Raw genomic sequence first — 19,922 nt, forward strand, 5'->3', positions numbered from 1 at the left:
GGCTTAATGAAGAATATGCATACTTGATGACTAAAAATAACTGTATTATGCACTTCAGTACACATTTTAGAGAAAAAATTTAAAACGTGACTTTCTCCAAGCCAGGTTGCTGCTGAAGAGCCCTTCGTGGAAAAGAAATCCAGGCGTGTTGGCAGAAGCCGTCGGTCAGCTCTGGGGCTGTGTCTCCCGGGGCTGTCTCCGAGCCCGGCCGCTCCAGCTGCTCCTCCCTCGGGACTGCCGGGGGAGCCGTGCCGGGCAGAGCCGGGGAGCCGTGCCGGGAGCGGGGGAGCCGTGCCGGGAGCGGGGGAGCCGTGCCGGGCAGAGCCGGGGAGCCGGGTCGGGAGCGGGGGAGCCGTGCCGGGCAGTGCCAGGGAGCCGTGCCGGGCAGAGCCGTGCCGGGCAGAGCCGTGCCGGGCCGGGCAGAGCCGTGCCGGGCAGAGCCGGGGAGACGGGCCGGGCAGAGCTGTGCCGGGAGCGGGGGAGCCGTGCCGGGCAGAGCTGGGGAGCCGGACCGGCCCCGCCCGGCCCCGCGGGCGCTGCCCCCGGGCGGGGCGGGCCGGGCGCACATAAAGCGGAGCCGTCCCGTCCCGTCCCGTCCCGTCCCGTCCCGTCGTGTCCGGCCGGCGGCGATGCTGCGAGTGCGGTGCCTGCGCGGGGGCAGCCGGGGGGCCGAGGCAGCGCATTACATCGGCTCCAGGGTTGGTGCCGCGCAGATCCGGGGCTGGGGCTGAGGATGCTCCGCGGGGCGGGTCCCGTGTGGCTCCGAGCCGGGCGCTCCGAGCCGTGACAGGAGGGTGCGGGACGGTCGCCGGCTGAGGTTCACCCAGCATCCCCCCGCCCCAGTCTGCCAGTGCCGTGTTCCGACCTCCTTACCCTTCTAAATTGAGTGTATCTTAAAAGGCAGAATTTCCTTTAAGCATCTGCTAGGCTGTGAGTAAATTAGAATGGCTGTAACAAGCCGTGTTTCTGTTAATACTCCAAATAACATACATTGCTTTGGGATTATAGTGTTAAGGCACTTGTGGGCTGAGCCATAGCTTTTTGTCTTTTGTAAGGGAAGCGTAATTTTCGTTCTTATTTTTATTTTAAGCTTCGAGGAGCCTTTACAGGATGGGTGCAGCGAACTTTCCAGAGCACCCAGGCAGCTGCGGCCTCCCAGAACACCTGTGCTGCTGATGACAAGGCTGCAAGCCCTGTGCCCAAGGACTGCCTTGTTTGCTCATACAATGAATGGGATCCACTGGAAGAGGTCATTGTGGGAAGAGCTGAAAATGCTTGTGTCCCACCTTTTTCTGTGGAGGTTAAGGTAAACAATAAAAACTAACCTTAAATAGAAAATGTGGAATTTATATCTAAAATGTACTTAAGCTTTACAATGCATAAGGTGTGGTGCTTACTCTTGGAAATTCTTCTTTCAAGGTAGTTGTTTACATCTGTGAAACTTTACAGCATAGCCATGTTGGTGAGGGATGTGCTGTTTTTCTTTGGATTTTCAACTGAACTAGCTGTTTTAAGAGAAGTCACTAGCAGAGACAACCTCTAATATTTGCAATCTGCTCTAGTAATATAGCCCTGATGTTGTCAAAGTACACACACAAACTTCTGAGGTAGTTGGTTGGACTGATGAAACTTTAATTTGGCTTGAAGCTGCATTTTTTTCCAACTACACTTGAAAAAAAGAGTAGCTTTCTACTTAATAGTCTGAGCAAGATTGAGTTCTGTAGCTGTAGACTGACAGGACTCTTGTGTCAGACAGCTCTGAAGTAGTTTACTGAAACTCCTGTGCGATACAGTAAATATTTTGTGGAAATACATAGTCCACTGTTCTCTCAGGGTTTTTCTATGCCTAAAACTGCATCAGCAACCTAAATAAATCCATGATTCTTTGTTCTCTGGAATCTTGCACTAAAGACAGTAATACTCAAATAGTGGACTTGCTCCAGATTTTTGTGTTTTTCACCTGGACTTTAAAGTTGCTGATTATGTGTGTTACCTGCATTTGTGGGCAAGTTCTTGAATCTTTCATTGTTACAATACAGCACTACCTGCAGGGCAGCATGTAACCCATGGCTATCCCAGCAAAATGAGCTGGCACATGGCTTCTACCCAAGAGATCTTAATAAAAATTTAAAGGATAGTCTGACAAAGTTTACTCAGTTAAAAAAAAAAAAAAAAAAAGAAGAAAGAAAAAATAATTCTTATCTGACATTGAAAGAATGGCAAACAAAGATACTGCAAATAAGTTTAAAGTGCTAGAAATGCTTGTTTAAGGAAAGTTTGAGATGTACTTGTACAGAAGACTTCTCTTCCCTTAGCCATATATATATGTATATTTTAGAATCTGTGTTATGTTTTTCAGAGACTCCAAAGATATCCTAGCAGCTTCAGAGAAGGGGGTGAATGAGAGTTAGCATTTCTAATATAGAAGTGTATGTATGTGCATTTGTGTAGGACTGACACAATGAATGTACAGAAAGAGTAAGGAAAAATAAGTCTAACATTTTACATTGTGATATTAAATGAGGCAAAATTCAGTTCCTAAGCAGTGGTCAGGGGCTTGCTTTAGCACCAGAAGAAATATTTCAAGTGTCTAACTTGCTGAAGTGCCACATGCTATACAGATTTTACTGCCTATTAAGCCATAACTACTCACGTGAGGTCTGAACTTCACTTTCTTTTACATGTGCTACCAAAAGCTCAGTGAGGAGTGTCAAAGTATAGGATTACCTCTGCAATTCAAATACCTATGACTTAGAGTTAAAGCAAGACTTAAATTTGCTTTATATCAATTGCCAAGTCCACAACAAGTAATGGGAACAGAGCCAGTTGAGATGTGATTTCCTCTAATTTTCTCTGCTTTTGTCTTAAATATTGCTGCAGAAACTGCAACAGTAACACTGGGAGGGTGTTGCTGAATAATCCAAGCAGTAGTCCAGTCTTACCTTGACATGAATTTTATTATTAATTGATTCATGATTGTTTAAATCTCCATGTGGCCAAGAGGTAAGGCGTGTCCTGTTCCTGCCCCTGGAAGCAGCAAAACTAGAGCTGCTGGGTATCACGTGCTGTCTGCGAGTGCATGAGGGTCACTGCTTATAAAAAATGCACTTTAAAACTAATGAATTCTACACCTATAAGGAAAATTCAAAGCTTTGGACTTGAGACAGTCCAAAAAATGTATCTCAAATTATAGCAGTTTGGTAAATACTTGTGTTGAGATTGTGTTTTAAGACTGTATGTGTGTTTATTTGCTAAATATTTAAATGCAGGAAGTATGGTGCACTCAGCACTCCTTTCTACTTTGAGACAAGGGCTTGGTATACTCGAGTGTTTTTGCTGTGATGTGGGAATTATGTGCTTGGCATAAGAAGGAGGAAGGAAGGAATTGAATAGAGAGCCCTGCATCTCTGATGAATATTAATGAGCTGACACTTTATTGCATATCCTTTTCAGAGCTTGAAATAGGGTATGTAGAGGTAAATACAATATTTGGAAACTTGAAAAATCTTAACATTAATTAGGAGGATATCCTGTTTGAATCAGCACTGCAATGAAAAATCCCACAACTGAGATGTATTCTGAAGCAGTTGACTCAAGCAGTTGAACTTTATAGTTTTATATTCTGCAGTGATTTTCAGTACCTTTTGTGAATAATAATGCATTTTGGGTGAGGAGTATTATTAACACAGATCCCTATGTCTTGAGTAAGAAGATGAGAGTGTGTACATGTGTTTACTATGGAATTAGGCAAAAAGAATTTTGATCTGAATTTAAGTTTTAATAATCCTAAATTTACTGTCTTAACTAGGTTAATGGTACATCTTGATAATGTTAATTATTTTCCATGACAAATGTTTAAAGTAAATAGCAACTATAAGGAACAATAATGCTGTTTCTTAAGGACAGTCTTTCCCAGAACACTCTTAAATTTCTTTCTCAAAAGAAATAGTTTGTTGTAAAAGTTGTCTTTCCTGTGTCCTATCCATGGTCCTTTTTTGAACATTCTGAACTGACTTGTATGTCTATGACCAAAGGGGCCTGAAATGTCAACCCTGATCTGCTATGAAATACATGTCCCAGCCATTTACCCTTTTCCCAGTTATTTGGAAGACAGGGAATATGAGTAGTGTTACAGTGCTAACCTTTATTCTGTTGTAACTTTAAGATTACACCATCCCATTAGTGCAACACAAGTGTGGCTCCTCAGGTTTGAAAAAAAAAAAAGCAGTACTAAAGGACGTGGTGGAGAGAGGGGCTGCATCTCTTAGGGATTGATGATATTCACATACACCATGGCTGGCTCTGAAAATAACCAGCTTCAATCCCCAGGATGAATTTATCTCATTAGCAGAACATGTCTCCATAGGAATGCTGAGCACTTCATGTGATCTGCCTGTGACTTCTGGCCAGCTGGCAAGTTTGAGGTGCTCAAATTACCCAAGGCCTCACTTACAGAAAAAGAACAAATTCCCTCAGGAAGGATGGGAAGAAGCTTCAGTACTGGAGGAGCAGGATGGCCATGCTGAGGCTCTCTGTGTAAATGTTAAGGCTGAATTTTCTTCCTTCTCTCTTACCTCTATAGCATGAGGCAAATCCCCAGAATCAGCAGAGGAATAGCCTGGATTGTTAAAGGGGATCAGGCATCCTTCAGATGGATGGCCTTGCCTGCTCAGGGCTCAGTGGCAGTGCTAGCACAAAGGAACATCATCGCTCTGGTTTTGGGGAGGACATTGAGTTCTGGGAGGTGGTCGGGACTGCAGTGCCAGGAGACAACCTCATGTTTGGAAGGGCAGGTTCTTCTGCATCCCCTTGCTGTCCCTCCAACTTGCTGTCATTCCAGAAGGGCTCCATATGCACTTGCATCTCAGCTAACACTGACATGACAGAGGAACATCAGACACATCAAACTGAAGCAGCATAATTTGTTTTGATTATGTGTCTGGTTTTACATACCCATGAGAACTGGGACATTATTTTGAATTTGTTTTTAATTTAAGAAGGCTATCACAGCATTTCAGCAGAGGATTTAAGTCTGTAAATGTTGAACATGCTTTAATCCAACCCTGACAGGTGAATTTAGCATCTTTTGCCTTTTCTAGACTGCTGCTGCACCTGAAGTATGGCCCATTCTGGCAAACAAAGCATGTTACCTGGACTTGGGATGGCTTTAGAATTTCTGATGTCACCATTGTGACATTACTGAAGTGAGGTTGTAAGAAGGTGACTACAGACGTGTGCATTTTGCAGATGAGCTTAAGGTGGTTTTAATTTAAAAATGTGCCTGATAGCCTTATTAAACAGAGAGTCTACAGTGTTTGCCATATTTGGAGTGTTTGCAAAGGTTTTCTGTAATAGGGACCAAATGGCCTCTTGGCAACACTAGTCACTTAATACTTACTGAAGTGTAATGTAGTCAAAATATTGCAGGAACAGATAAAATGTACACTCAAACGTATTAGGATCAAGAACAATAAATTTTAAACTTTAAGAATTGCATCTTATGCATCTATTTCACTCCAAAATAACTGGTGCTTATCCTTTGTCACTTCATGTCCTTTTGTTCTAGGCAAACACTTATGAAAAATATTGGGGATTTTACCAGAAATTTGGAGGCCAGAGTTTCCCCAAAGACCATTTAAAAAAAGCTATTGCTGAAATTGAAGAGATGTGCAATATTTTGAAGGGAGAAGGTGTTATTGTCAAGAGGCCTGATCCAATTGACTGGTCTGTGAAGTATAAAACACCTGATTTTGAGTCTACAGGTAAATGTTTTTCCATTATTGAAGGTCTTGTTTGTTTAGCTCTTGTCTGAGACATTTTGGATGTCATCTAGTCTACCTTCTAGCTAGGAGCAGGATTATCACCAACACTAAGTGAAGTCGGTGACTGTTTTCTGTAGGTAAGACTTGGAAGATCTCCAGGGATGGAGATTCTGCCACCTGATTTGGTGATCAGTTTCAGTGCTGGGTGAATTTCCTGATGGAAGACCTTTGTCTGATGCCCAGCCTGAACTTCCCACACCAGCATCTCTTACCAGGTTCCCTCTCTGTGTTGTCACTGCCACTGCCAAGAAGTGCTAATCTGTCATGGCCCTCAAAGTGGCTGTAGAATGTTTCTGCTTTGTCCCCTACATGAAAGTCAAGTGCTCAAAGTCCCTCTGACCCTCTTGATAGCTCTTTGTTGGATCCTGGAGTTGGATCCATTTTAAACTATGGAAGACAAAACAGTTGGAGGCAACACTTTACCAGGAAGATCCTCACTAGTGTCAAGGAAATTGGAATGTCCCTTTTCCTACACACGTTCCTCCATGCATGGTTATCTGCAGTGAGAGCACACTGGCTCACCAAGCTTTGCATCAAGTGTAGTCCTCAGGCTTCTTTCATGTAAAACATGTTGTTAATTTTTTCTAGTGGAATTCAAATTATTTGAGGAACAGATAATGTTAAGGAAAAGTCTAATGGGACTGCTTTCTGCACTAGTTCTGTGTTCCATCAAATTCCTTGTCTGTGCTATTACTTTTTAAAAGGATACTATATAAAGAAATGCTGTTCTCTTGGAAAATTTGCTGCCCATCATCACTTTTTAAAGCCATGTGGGTAATGCATAAGCCTTGGTCTAGTGAATTTTCATTATCCAAGTTATGAAGTGGAGGCTTGATGGTAGATGGCTTTCATCTAGCTGTGAATCTGTTGTGAGTTTTTGTAGCAAAAGTTCCACGTATTTTGAATGAAAAATATTACTTTGAAAAATTGCTGAAGAATGTAAGGACCTGATATTACATGCTGGCTCCCTCACATTGCTAAGAATTATTTTTGCCATTATTTTGGATAGAAATAATGGTAAAAAGAAAGGGGAAAGTGCCTGAGCAGAAGGAGTGAGAAAGGCATATTTGTCTCATTAATGGCCACTTTCCTTTCAGGTATGTATGCTGCCATGCCAAGAGACATCCTGATAGTGGTGGGAAATGAAATTATTGAAGCACCTATGGCTTGGCGTGCTCGGTTCTTTGAGTACAGGGCATACAGACGACTAATCAAAGATTATTTCAACAGTGGTGCTAAGTGGACAACTGCCCCAAAACCCACAATGGCAGATGAACTCTATGATCAGGTACTGTTCTCATTTTCCTTCAGAACTTCACTTCTCATTATACAGAATTTTGTTGATAAGTTTCCACCTGATATTTAGGATTCACAAAATTGTGTGGAGGAATGGCACAAAACAACTCCGGAGACTTGTTTTTTTTTTTTTTTTTTTTTTTTCTAGCGTATGCAAACATGCTGTGGCCTTTCCAGCTGAAACTCAGTGTGTGCAGTCAGAGAACAAGGAACAGGAAGTTGTGTCTATTAAATTCCTCTGCTTTGAATTGTTTTGGTTACTGGGTATAACTGAGCATTACTAAAGAGGAAGGAATGCTAGAAAAACATCACAGAGATTACTTTCAAGAATAAAGATTCCCTGAGAATGTCCATATGTCCTTCACTTTCCTGTGTTAGGAAAGTGAGGAAGAATATATATTTTGTCAAAGAAAAAAACCCAACTCATAATCCCTATTTTGCATGATGATTGGTATTTTGAAAGTTGCATAAAAGAAATAGTGAAGGATTGAAACTGTATTTACCTTCCAAATATTTTAGTGAATAGTTTCCTAATTTTTTTCCTAATAATTTTGACTTGGACAATTTTGGTAGTTTCCTATAAGTCCCCAAATGCATCAGAACCTTGGTGACAGCATTTACAATAAATGAAGTGAACTAGTTGTGAAATGATTGCCACTTTCTGGGAACAGTGTCATCAGTGATACAAAGGAGACTTTGTTAAACAAAATTACCTTAGAGTCACCTTCAGTATTAGAGAACTTCTAGAGCCTGTAACTATTTATGTGGTATTTTTAATTTGTGCTGGATTTTTACATCTCACTTGTTCTGAATTGCCTTGTTTAATTTTAAAATTATTTATAATAATAAAGATCCATCTTCTAGCTTGAAGTTTTGCTCCATTTTAAAATGTGGAAGAGTGAGGAGTCCACATTCGTTAGGAAATAGCTTCCAGTCCAGTCTTTCTGTCAGTGTGCAGTGATTTGTTTGACTGGTATTAAACTCCTCTGGTAATGAATACTTTTATCTGGTTCTGAAGAGCAATTAATTTCTTGATATAATTCTTGTCTCTTATCTCATGACCTATTCTTGAATGTGTTTAAAGCCTTTCACTTTTATGTCCACATTTAGATTTTCTTTTCTATTCTAATAAGAAGTAACCAAACCACCTCACAACACACTAGCTATCAATATTAACACATTTTCCTAATTTCAAATTACTCCTCACTTGCAAATTATTTGAGAACTTTCTTTTAACATCTCCAACCTAAATTTGTTGTTCTCTTCTCTACAACTAGAATTATCCAATCCACTCTGTTGAAGACAGGCATAAACTGGCTGCTCAGGGAAAATTTGTAACTACTGAATTTGAGCCATGCTTTGATGCTGCTGACTTCATTAGAGCTGGAAGAGATATCTTTGTACAAAGGAGCCAGGTAAACAAAGATTTCTTTCAACAGTTTTGGTATCTCTCTTAGAGACTGGTATTTTGTCTTTTAAAATTCCTGAGCAGCGTTAAAATAAGAGTTGGCAAAAGAAGTTGCTCTTCATAGAATGTTTGATATCCTGGAAGGATAAGACTTATCCTGGAAGGATAAGACTACCTTCCAGGTAAGGGGTTAGCTAAAGGCATAACATTCTCTATTATATTGGCTTTAAATATTTAATGAAATAAAACCTTAGACAAAGTAAACCTGGGTGCAGTTTATATTCTAGCCTCGTAAAGCTTAATTTGTCTTGTTTTTCAGGTTACAAACTACATGGGTATTGAATGGATGAGGCGACACCTTGCACCAGACTACAGAGTGCATATAATATCCTTTAAGGATCCCAACCCTATGCACATTGATGCCACTTTTAATATCATTGGGCCTGGTCTTGTGCTCTCTAACCCAGACCGTCCCTGCCATCAGGTGAGAGTGTACAAGGAGGGAAAGTGTTTTGTGTAAAAACCACTCAGCTGGGTTCATTCCCTGCTGGGTAATTACTATTCCACACATTCCACTGCGTGTTGCTTTCTAGGTCCATGGTTAAATATGATGGAAGTAACCTAATTTTTAAAGATGTATCAAAGCAAGCACCTGGATATACCACTTCTCTGAACACTTCCATGCTTAAATACTTCAATTGTATCCTAAGAGAAACTGAAGGGCTTCTGCTGCTCAGATGAGAAATCTCCTTTTTTATTCCTATTTTGGAAGCCTCTCCTTTGGTATTAATTGAACCAATGGCAGGAAGCTGGTAGTTGCTCAGTCATTCAGCTTTGAATACCTTCTGAAGGGTAGGGAAGAGGAGAGATATATAAAACCTGCTGCTACACTGAGAAAAAAGCTAATATTGCTGAGCAGCACAATGAGATCAGAAAACCTTCCAGAGAGCAAGAGCTCGTCTCTGTTACAGTCATGTTACTGCACTGCAGTGCTTGGGGATTTTTGTGAGGATCCCCGTGGCTTCAGAAGCTGTACAGCAGCCGAACAGGGGGACAGCTGAGCTGACACCGAATCGGAGGCACAGAGCCGGGTGCTGCCCACCGTGGAGCCATGTGCACAGCACAGCTCCTGAGAGCAGTGTCAGCCTCTTCTTAGCAAGTGGTTTCAATGCAAATGGTCTGATTGAATTACTGCCTCCTTTAGCACCCATTCCGAGAATATAGTTTTAAAAACAATCTTATTTTTCCCTCTCCTTTTCCCTTCCACAGTTTTTTCATAGTGTTACTTGGAAGAGGATGTTCTTCTTGATCTCCTTGAATCAAACCCATGTTCTATCGACTTTTTTCAGGGAAAACTGCTGTCTGTGTAGATAGAAAAGAGAAATGCAGCTTGCTTGCACAAAAACTGGTTTGGCTGTTCTGGATGACCGGGGAGCGGTGGGGGGTGTGTGCGAATGGTGCGGATGAAAGGGGGCTTTTCCTGAATGGCGCCGAAGAAAGGGAGCCTTTCTCTAAAATCCTGGCAGGCCGGGCTTGTTATTAAGTGTTCGGGATTGGAGCCCCACCTCGTGGTAACGCTGGAACACTCCCGAATACTCTTCCAGCTATTCAGACAACGAAGATGAAAAGTCAATTCCCCTTCGCCAAATTATCCTCCTCTTAATTTTAACTTAATTGTGTAAATCTTAGAGACATAAATTATTCCTTGTGATGCCCTTACATTGTCCCCTTTGTTAAATGAACGGCATAATAATTTTCTTATAAAGTTTGAAGAAAATTATAAAGTGTGAATTTTGTGTTATTTCAGATGGGTTTGTTTTTAGAAACATCAGTGTAACTTTTATAATCATATGGGAAGAAATAACACCAAAAAAAGATAGTTGAATATGTTTCAGTTGTTACCAATACATTTACTTTACAAGCTCCAAACTGTAAATGCGACCTTTTGTCTTTAACATATCTAGCATATATAAAACCAATATAAATAAATGCTATTGGTATGCAAAATCTGAAGACTTTTTAAAAATGCTTGTATGAAAGCTGGGTTTGTAGGTGAAGCCTGAATGAGGGCTAGAATAATGAACTGAGGGCAGGGGATGTCATGCATATTGGAATATTCTGGGAAAATCTGGCATAGGTTGGAGGACATAATGTGATACTCTAAGAACCCTCTTGAGAATATATTTAAATTGCTCTTCCAGATTGAGCTCTTCAAGAAAGCTGGCTGGACTGTGATTCAACCCCCAGTGCCACTCATCCCAGATGGTACAGTCACCCTTCCTTTTCCACGGATTCCAAGAGTGCTCTTAAGGGTATTAAAAACGAGTAACATTGGTATAGTACAAGGTTTGTTCTCCTGTTTTAGATCACCCCCTGTGGATGTCTTCTAAGTGGCTCTCCATGAATGTTCTAATGCTGGATGAGAAACGTGTGATGGTGGATGCCAATGAGACATCGATTCAGAAGATGTTTGAAAAGCTAGGTATGTCCTAACACATTTCTACATACACTTACAAGAAAATTATTGTGCTACCAGCCGGGGTAAATGGAGGTTTTACTTAAAGTAGTCAAAGCAGACAGCACTGGAAAAAGTACTCAAACAGCTGGATTAGCAAGTAAGAATAATTCAGTGATTTTTCTCCTGAATACTTCAGTCATAGAAATATGGTTTTCTTTTGCCCCTTACAGCTTGCAGCACATAAAGGTATGAGTAGCAACTAAAGTTATTGCTAGGATGCCTTTGAATGAGCTTTTTAAATGCAAACTATCCAGTTAGAGGTCAACATGTGTCTTGCAGAGGTTGAGTGCACCTATTGCTGAATGATATAGAGCTGGGAATCCATGATTGACAAAATTCTTCCAGATTTTTCTAGTTGCAAACTCATTGTACTTTAAAATGTCAAATTGAGACCACTTAACCCAGGTATTTCTGCTCATTTACGGAGAATCTCAGTCCTGTGAGATGTAACTTTATGATAGTGTAGAATTCCTTCAGATATGCAGTGACAGAAGAACTGTATTTGAACATAAAATATGGAAGTCTTATTATGCACAGCTGCTCAGTCTTAGGTTGTTTTATTGCATGAGCAAAGAGTTGAGGATTTAAATATACTTGAAAGTACTTAAAGAATGAGGCTACTAACGCTAATCATGGCTTACCTTTCATCCTTGACTTCACAGTCTATGTAAGCTCTGAATAAACTCTGGTAGTCAGAAAGCTTGTAGGACTGAGATGGGTCTACTGGGAACAAAAGTACTGCTGACCTAGGAGATAGATTCTACTGACCTGCTCCTCAGCTCCTGAAAGTGCTGAGAAGCAAAAAAGGAAAACTCTGTAACAGAGAAGTTGTCTGATCCTTCTATTGGGCCTTTGTATAAGCTGAGCCACAGCTGAAACATCCATCAGAGCTGAAAAGAAGGGGTAGGAAGCTTAACCTAGGTAGTAAGAGAAAAAGGGAGTCAGAGCTATCTACCTTGAATACTTCTTTTCTTGAGAGGCATTTGAAAGAGAAATTCAGTGTCTGAATCATAAGTGCTCACACATATTTATGAAAATGTGTCCTGATCATATATTGTAGCAGAACTTCAGCTAATTCTTCACATACTGCAAAACCTGAATTTATCTTTTTAGTACTGGCACATCATAACACATCAGACACTGGCTGTGCTCCAGGCACTGTGTATTCCTGAGGGTATCACCAGAATAAACAAGCCAGCTATGTTCCTAGTTTGTTCTCTGCCTAGAACTTGGGAAAACAAATTCTTAACAAACTAGTAGGGAATACCTCCCACATTTACATCTAGCCATGTGATCTGATAAAGTATCATCTAATGTTCTGATCAGAGATGAAGCTGAGAATCTAATTTTAAAGTGTGCCTTGTATAATTCTTCCAGGCATTTCTACAATTAAAGTGAACATTCGCCACGCCAATTCTCTGGGAGGTGGCTTCCACTGCTGGACGTGTGACATCCGCCGCCGCGGCACCCTGCAGTCCTACTTTGACTAGGAATAGCCCAATAGGTAGCAATGATTCAGCTTCTAAAATAGGCATAGCAAATGAGCAAATCACTGTCACTCTTGTTAAAATGCCTGCATGAGCTCTAGTGCTTGGTAAGTGGTGTCCTCATAATGGTCTGGGTAATGCTTTATTCTTAACTACCCTTCACTTTTAGTAAGATAATTGAAATTACTTCCATCAGCAATACAGGTTTTCTGGCTGCCTTTTTGAAAGACATCCTTCATCTATGAAGCCTTTTCACATTGGCTTTGAATGCAAAAGCTTGACAGGATAGCTAAAAGGTCTTGTTAGAATAGCTTGGCCACTAATACTCGATATCTACCTCTGTCTAGTTACCTTATCAAATAGGCAGCTTGAAATGTGAAACTTGAGTAAACTTTCCTTATTCCTTTAACTACTTTGTCGTGCTAATATATTCATGTCTATTAAGTTGAAATAGATGCAAGTGTATAGATCCCTTAGGGAACCAAGTAATTTTATCATGTTTTTCATGTCTAGTCATACAGATATTTACAGAGAATTTTCAATATGATCTAACTTTTAAGACATGTTCAGTTACTTGCCATGTTCTTCTACATTTTCTTCTGATGCATGTCATGCATCTGAGTACTTTTTTATATTGCTTTTTGTATTGCTGAAATTTGGTTTTATTTAACTTTTAAGTGTTTAAAATGATAGCTAATATTCTGCTTGTACAGGTTTCACTCTGAGTTGTTTACATAACTTAAAAAGAGGCACAAAAGAAAAACCCAACAATAACTCCCCTCCCAACCTTAAGCTTCTGACATCTTACAACCCGGACTTCCTTCAGCTGTAGCAGATACAGAAATATGTATCAAACACGCCTGATGCCATGGAGGAATTTGAGTTTTGATTCCTGAATATGTACTTTTTATGCTAATAAAGTGTTTTGCATTCTCAATTTGTTGCTTTTCTTTTCATGTGTAAGTATGAAATGTCAGGATGGATACAAAATACACATGGAATTTTTTCCCCCTGTAAAACAGGTAACCTCTTAAACTCCTGTATAATGCAGAAAACCTTTGTAGTGTATTATTCATATAACATGTTTGTACTTCTGTTTTTCACAGAAGTATGACTAGTGGGGGAAAGTACCACTGATATTTCTTGCTACACTGTAGAGGAATCTACTCTTACAACACAGTGTACCCTGACAGAAAAGATGTCAGGCAAAGCATGCTCATATACAAACTGTATGGCCATATTTTTGAGTTGGGTAGGGCTAAACAGGTCAAATATCAACAATCTAGAATGCTTTGAAATATGGAAAGAGGTAATTAGACAGCTACCAGCACTTAACAAGGTAGAGATGTCTAAAATCAATGCTTTATAGACAATGGAAATTTGTCTGAGTCTTCCTCTAACCAAGCTTTGTTTTCCACTATTGGCACTTAGCTGGGCAGCTGCATTAGAGCAGCATACACAGCAGGTTATCTCTCCCATTGCTCTGCATGCTGCAGTGCCAAAACGTCTGTGTGTCTGTGCTTGGCATAAGATACCATCAGCTATGGCTGAAACCACTAGAAACTGGCCAAATGTGGATTAATAAGACGTGTGATTTAGGAGACTATATTTTTGTATCACATTGTATGTGACACTGGCTTTATAAACATTTCAGCCTTTTCCCAGTTTTTTTGTTTATCCCTTATTATTAATTTTTTAAAAAAATCTTAAACTGTGCACACAGTAGCAAGTTTTTCAGCTTGAAGGCCACCATTATGTTTCTGAAGTTGTTTGGTTTTTTTTCTGTCAGTAATACAAGTTCTTTTACCTAATCCATGGATCTCCTGACTGGTTTGGGAACAGACTTGTCTCTTAAGTCATCTTTCCTTCATCATGAAAGGCAGAGAAGTTGTTGCATTTGAGCAGAAGCTTCCTGTTCAGTATCAGCAGTAGTGTCAGAATACAGATTGTAGACACACGGTAGCAGGAATCCACTGACCTGAGGATGTGTTACTACCATCGTTTTGGGACAGAGCAGGAGCTAGTGCTGTGAATATTTTTGGGATTTTCTCATACTTGACTCTTTCACTGACCATAAAGCAGTCCATTAGCCTGTCCATTTCCATGTTAAGTTGTAAGGGAACTACAGTTGGGTACTCCATGAGATACAGTGAGGGTTAAACAGTAAATACCTGCTCCAGCCTACAAAAGCAAGGACTATTTAGGAACAATGTGGAATTCTCTCTAATCCTTCTGCAGCACCAGACCAGGGAGGACCAAGTTTGTATTTCTTCTGGAACAGTAATATTTTCCCAGCAGTGCAGGGAGCAGTTTATTCACAGGTATGTTCACAACTGTCCCTTGGGTGGATGTGCATGTCTGAATTGCCAAATGTGAAACTGCCCTGTCTTACAATCCCCACTGTTAGTTGGAGATGTGATTGTGCAGCTGCAGGAGAGAATTTATGAAATGGAATACAATGACAAAAAAAGTTCAAAGGTAAATTTTAAAGCTCTAAAGGGCTTTCTTTATAGTGGAATAATTTGAAAAATGCTGATAAGAGGCAACATTTTCCTCAGTAACCTGTTCAAGAGGGAGTAATACAGAGACAGCAAAACCTTTAGAGGAATGATGAAGGGAACATGATATGGAAGAGTGTTATGGTGGATGCCACCACATAATAGTAATACATATAATCTTCCAAGTTATTTTTATTCTTGCAAAGAGGGAGGTCAGCCTGTGTCACAGTTGGTTTTGATTAGGCAAGAGCTTGGAAATGAGAGTCTGCAGTGAGAAACAGACTTGGTTTCTGCTCTGATATTGAATTACAAGCAATTTTATGAAGCCAAATTGCATGTGGGCTACAGGCTCCTATTGGCCACAGGAAGCAGTCATGGTGGTGTTTGACCACCTCTGCTCCAAACTGCAGTTTATATGTAAATACAGCAAACTGAATGGGGGCTGGACTTGAATTCTCAATAATTATTTTTCACTAGCTATGCAGGCCTTAAATACTTGCTTCAGAGAAGGTCAGCTTCAGCTTTCAAACCAGACAGTCTAAAGCTGCAGTTAGAGCTGTAAGGACAAATGATAAATCACTTGGCCAATTCAAATTGAGGTTTTTCAGGGTGGGCTCAACCAGCTACAGGGAATTAGCTGACCACTCCCTGGGCAGGGGCCCTGGGGAGCTGGGAATTTCCTCCCATTTTCCTGCTGAAACTAGGCTCTAGGAAACTTGCTGGTTATGACAAGGCATGTGTACTCATAGAGATGCCTGTAATAAAGGCTCTTCAGGTCTGCTTTTTAGATAAGATACAACTCTTAAAGTACCAGCACCAAGCAAGACAGGATGTGGGAAAAAGGCAAAGTCTCTGAGGCAGGAATAACCTCCTGTTTGTATGTGGAGCTCATGGTTGGGAATGCTGAGGGCCAGTGTGAGATAAACTGCAGAAAGGGAGCGGGGGGTTTGCCCTTTTTAGTGGGCAAAAGGGAAAGAATGGGTTTTTTTCCAGTCAGTTGCTTTGAGCTGTGTCTGTCCTAGCAGATATTGGTTATTTCTTGCTTCAGTGTTTTCTGAATGTTTCTGCTGTCCAGTTTAAAATGTTCTCTTTTGGCTCCATTACTTGCCACCCATATGATTAAATGAAACTGAACCCAAACTGAAACCCAAACTGAAAAGCCTGGTGGACAGTTCTGTAACTGCTGTTAATGCCTAACAAGGGTAGGCTGATGTCTACTTGCCTCCATTTAAAATTAGTTTTGGTTTTCAGGTCAAATATTAGGACTGTTGCAGATTTTTTTTTTCCCTGGTGTTATGCAGTGCAGGTGGAAATTTGAGTCTTGGATCCGTGCATATTTCTTGTAGTTAAAGATGTTTCTAGAGTTGATTTCCCCATTCCAGCATTCCAGACTATCTGAGCCACTTTATTCTTGCTAAGGAGCAATCCAGTGTGTTTAGCTGTGCTGAAACTGTCAGGATACCCCTCATCCTCCAGCATTTATCACTTCCCAAGAGGGTCTGCTTCTGCTAGAGCATTCTCTGAGCTTAATTAAGCAGGCAGCAAATAGCTTTATGATAATGATGTCCCAAGTTAGTGGTTCATTCATCAGTTTATAGGAAATTGTCACAAGTTATGGCTTAATGTAAGTCAAACACATGACTAAGAAACACAACCTTCCAAAGAGTTTTTCTACTGCTATGCTATTTTCATAAAATTGGGAGTGTGATGAATTGTGCAACCCCACAAAAAATGAACTACCAAAATCCAGGGCATGTTCTGTAACAGTTTACACCCTCTCTCTGCTTTGTCTACATCTTAAATAACAAGAACGAGGGAGAAAATCTCTGAGACCCAGAGAGGGTAACATGAGGGTGAGTCCAGCTTGCAGAGATTGAGATACTCCCTCAGGTATGTTTATCTATCTGTTATCTACAGGGATGATCATTAAAGGACCTGATAGACTCAACTATGCTTCTGTAGATAGAAAAAAAGTGTAGAAATACTGGTTTGTGTTTTTGTGGTTTTGATGTTGTTTCCCAATGTGTAATATACTTGTCCTACTGTATCAGAGGATTTTTTGGTTTTAACATTCCAGTACTTACCTTTAGGGAGTTTTGGATATTCACCTCATCTTTTTGGGGCATTGGACACTGCAGTGACAAACCCAGCGTGATTGAAATGGTGGCCTTGTCCCACGTGAGGCACTTGGAGAAAAGCATATTCTGGAAATTGCATGTAATGGGATGAAGGCTGAGTTGTTAACAGGTTTGACTGGGGATGTCTCTGTGTAGCACTTAAGGCAACCCAATTCCTCCTGGGCTTTCCCTACAGCTGCAGGGGAGGAGGTGGAGAAAGGGTGGTGGTCACTGTGGCTTGGTTGCCTTGCAGCTGCTCTGTCACTTTAGGAGAGCATTAACTGCTTTGGTAAAGTCATGCTTAACCTTCTTCTTCTCAAGTACAGTATCTCACCCACCCTGTTTCACATGCTCAATCTTGCCTTCATCTTTTTATGTTCACCACTGTGGCAGAGGAGTATTTAGCTCATTTATGGACTTAGGCTTATGTACCTATTTTGTTGTGACTGTGTGCTGGTTTTGGCTGGGACACAGTTAATTTCTCCACAGTAGCTGGTCTTGGGATTTGTTTTGGATTTGTGCTGGAAACAGCGTTGCTAACACAGGGCTGTTGTAGTTATTGCTGAGCAGAGCTTCCACAGGGCCAAGGCCTTTTCTGCTTCTCACAAGGAGCTGGGAGGGGACAGAGCTGTGACAGCTGATCCCAACTGGCCCAAGGAATATTCCAGACTCTCTGGGATATCTATCTCAGCATAGAAAGCCTGGAGGGAGAAGGAGGAAGAGGGTGATGTTCGGAGTGATGGTGCTTGTCTTCTCAAGTCACTGTTAGATTTGATGGAGCCTTGCTCTCCTGAACAGCCTGCCCATGGAAAGTGGTGGATAAATCCCTTGTTTTCCTTTCCTTGTGTGCACAGCTTTTGCTTTACCAATTGAACTGTTTATTTCAACACATGAGCTTTGTCACTTTACCTTTCCAGTTCCCCATCCCACCAGGGAAAGTGAGCAAGAGGCTCTGTGGGGCTTCATTGCTGCCTGGGGTAAACCACAGCAGTCTGACAGTTGTTAATTTTGGGCTATGTCTCTACATTACTTGGAGTCTGTGAAAGCAGGCTCATTTCTTTTCCACTGAACAACTAAAAAATAACCTCTGCCTTTGCACTGGTCTTTATTTCCATAATTTGGGAGTTTGGCTGTAGGTGCTGTTAACACAGCTAATTGCAAGCTCTCTCTTAAAATATTTATTAGTAATGGTGGATTGGTCTCCACAGCCATCTATATCTCATTTTGTCCATAAGATGATGTTGATATTCTGACCTTATTGTGAGCTGTGTCTAGGACAAGAGAAGTTTAATCCTGACACCAAATGACAAATTTTATCCAGGAAGTGCTGGCAAAGCCCAGTGACAGCAGCACTAGAGGGTGCTGCTGTGACACCAGTAGCTTTCCTCCAGCCTATCCTAAGGGATGTTTTAGAACCATTTTTTGTTTACTCATCTTGTTTCTGATGATGTTTTGATCAAAGTCCTTGAAAACACATCAAGATTTTTCCCAGCTGTAGATATAATTTGTGTGATGATACATAAAGTATTATTTCTCAGCATCAAAAAAGTACATATGCATACACATGAAAACAATGGCTCTGAATGTAGGGACTCAGATGTTTCCTTAAGGGCTGGCTGGATTGTTCAGGCTTATATAGGATGTCAGAAATCAAATCAGGGCCAAATGAGGATAATTGTTGCCTTTTTAGACCTCCCTCACATGGGCTGAGCTTCACATGTTTTGACATAGCCGTTGACTTTAAAATGATGGCCCAAAAGCCACATATTTATAGGGTCATTCCCTGTTCTTTTAGATACCTTCTTGGTGTTCAGTTATGCCTTCTTTGCAGGAAATTAAGACCAAATACTGGTATTTTGTTGAGACCCAATGCAGGTGAGATTTCTGTGGATGATGTGGTCTGTCTTTGCAGTTCATGTTCTGTCAGATTAATTCTAGAGTAGTTCCTTCAGTTAATGAAAAAAATACCACTTGCTCTTAGAAATATAAAGTGTATTTGGAAGAACTAGAATTTAAGATGAACTAGAATCTATTCTCATTACCCTTAAGAAATTCCAACTCATTAGGACAAAATGCAATATAAATTTTCTACAGAAGCAGGAATTGCTTGCAAATTGCACATTATTTCTTTTGCAGGTTGAAATATCATCTTGGTGGAACATCATTTATGCTGCACTTTTGAACAGCAAATTTAAATCCAAAGGCTAGCTCTCCTGTTTCCTCTTTTGTTTATATTACTTCTGAGTCAGCAAGGCACTGAAATAATTGCTGGGTGTTTATAGGGGTGATGTTTATAGGGATGTTGGGTAGAGTTTGGCCCTATCTAGTTGTAATACTGAACTGTGTTCAAGGGAGCTACAGTTCAGTGACCTGGGTTTTGTTACTCAGCTCATGCAGAACTGGTGAGGTTTTGTCCTGCAGCTGTCTAGTGAGCAATACAACTGCCACTGAGCATCTGTGTGGAATAGGAAGTGATAACACATTTGGGGGTTTTAAAATATCATTGAAAGTACCATTACTTGACACTTCATCAGTATTTATCTAATATTTCATACATACAAGTATTTGGTTTACCACAGGCTTTTCTCTCATGGGAGAAAATAGTCATTGCATCCTTCAGTGTGGTAGTGGCAATAGAGGGTGTGTGGGCTTGCTGTTCTCAAGAGTCAGAAATTTTGGAGACTGAGAAATTGCATACAGCCCTCTTCATTTCAGGGTGAGAATGTGTGAAACCAAATCTCTTTGGTCTTGTGGTGGACTGGAGTTTTCTTGGGAT

At 40.8% G+C, this 19,922-nt stretch overlaps 1 protein-coding gene across 3 annotated transcripts; it reads left to right on the plus strand.

The window, feature by feature from the left end:
* The first annotated feature begins 617 nt into the window (after positions 1-617).
* On the plus strand, positions 618-13,468 carry GATM (glycine amidinotransferase). 3 transcript variants are annotated; one of them, XM_053988857.1, is made up of 9 exons: positions 618-698; positions 1,091-1,306; positions 5,567-5,762; positions 6,920-7,110; positions 8,396-8,533; positions 8,846-9,010; positions 10,728-10,791; positions 10,892-11,008; positions 12,422-13,468. In XM_053988857.1, exons 1-9 carry the CDS (start codon positions 630-632, stop codon positions 12,532-12,534), a joined length of 1,269 nt encoding a protein of 422 aa, XP_053844832.1. In that variant the 5' UTR covers positions 618-629; the 3' UTR covers positions 12,535-13,468. The 3 variants fall into 3 exon arrangements, with proteins under 3 accessions (XP_053844832.1, XP_053844833.1, XP_053844834.1); XM_053988859.1 differs by lacking the exon at positions 618-698 and adding an exon at positions 2,360-2,396 and having other exon boundaries at positions 1,191-1,306; XM_053988858.1 differs by lacking the exons at positions 10,728-10,791; positions 10,892-11,008; positions 12,422-13,468 and adding an exon at positions 9,796-10,472.
* The last annotated feature ends 6,454 nt before the right edge of the window (positions 13,469-19,922 follow it).

Source organism: Vidua macroura, chromosome 12 (assembly GCF_024509145.1).
Source record: "Vidua macroura isolate BioBank_ID:100142 chromosome 12, ASM2450914v1, whole genome shotgun sequence".
NCBI classification, from domain to species: domain Eukaryota; kingdom Metazoa; phylum Chordata; class Aves; order Passeriformes; family Viduidae; genus Vidua; species Vidua macroura.

Bases quoted from the DNA above. Each gene is read 5' to 3' on its own strand.
- GATM (XM_053988857.1), top strand. From the start codon at position 630: ATGCTGCGAGTGCGGTGCCTGCGCGGGGGCAGCCGGGGGGCCGAGGCA. The intron at 7,111-8,395 runs GTACTGTTCTCA...CTCTACAACTAG, and splicing joins CAGATGAACTCTATGATCAG to AATTATCCAATCCACTCTGT. The intron at 9,011-10,727 runs GTGAGAGTGTAC...TTGCTCTTCCAG, and splicing joins CAGACCGTCCCTGCCATCAG to ATTGAGCTCTTCAAGAAAGC.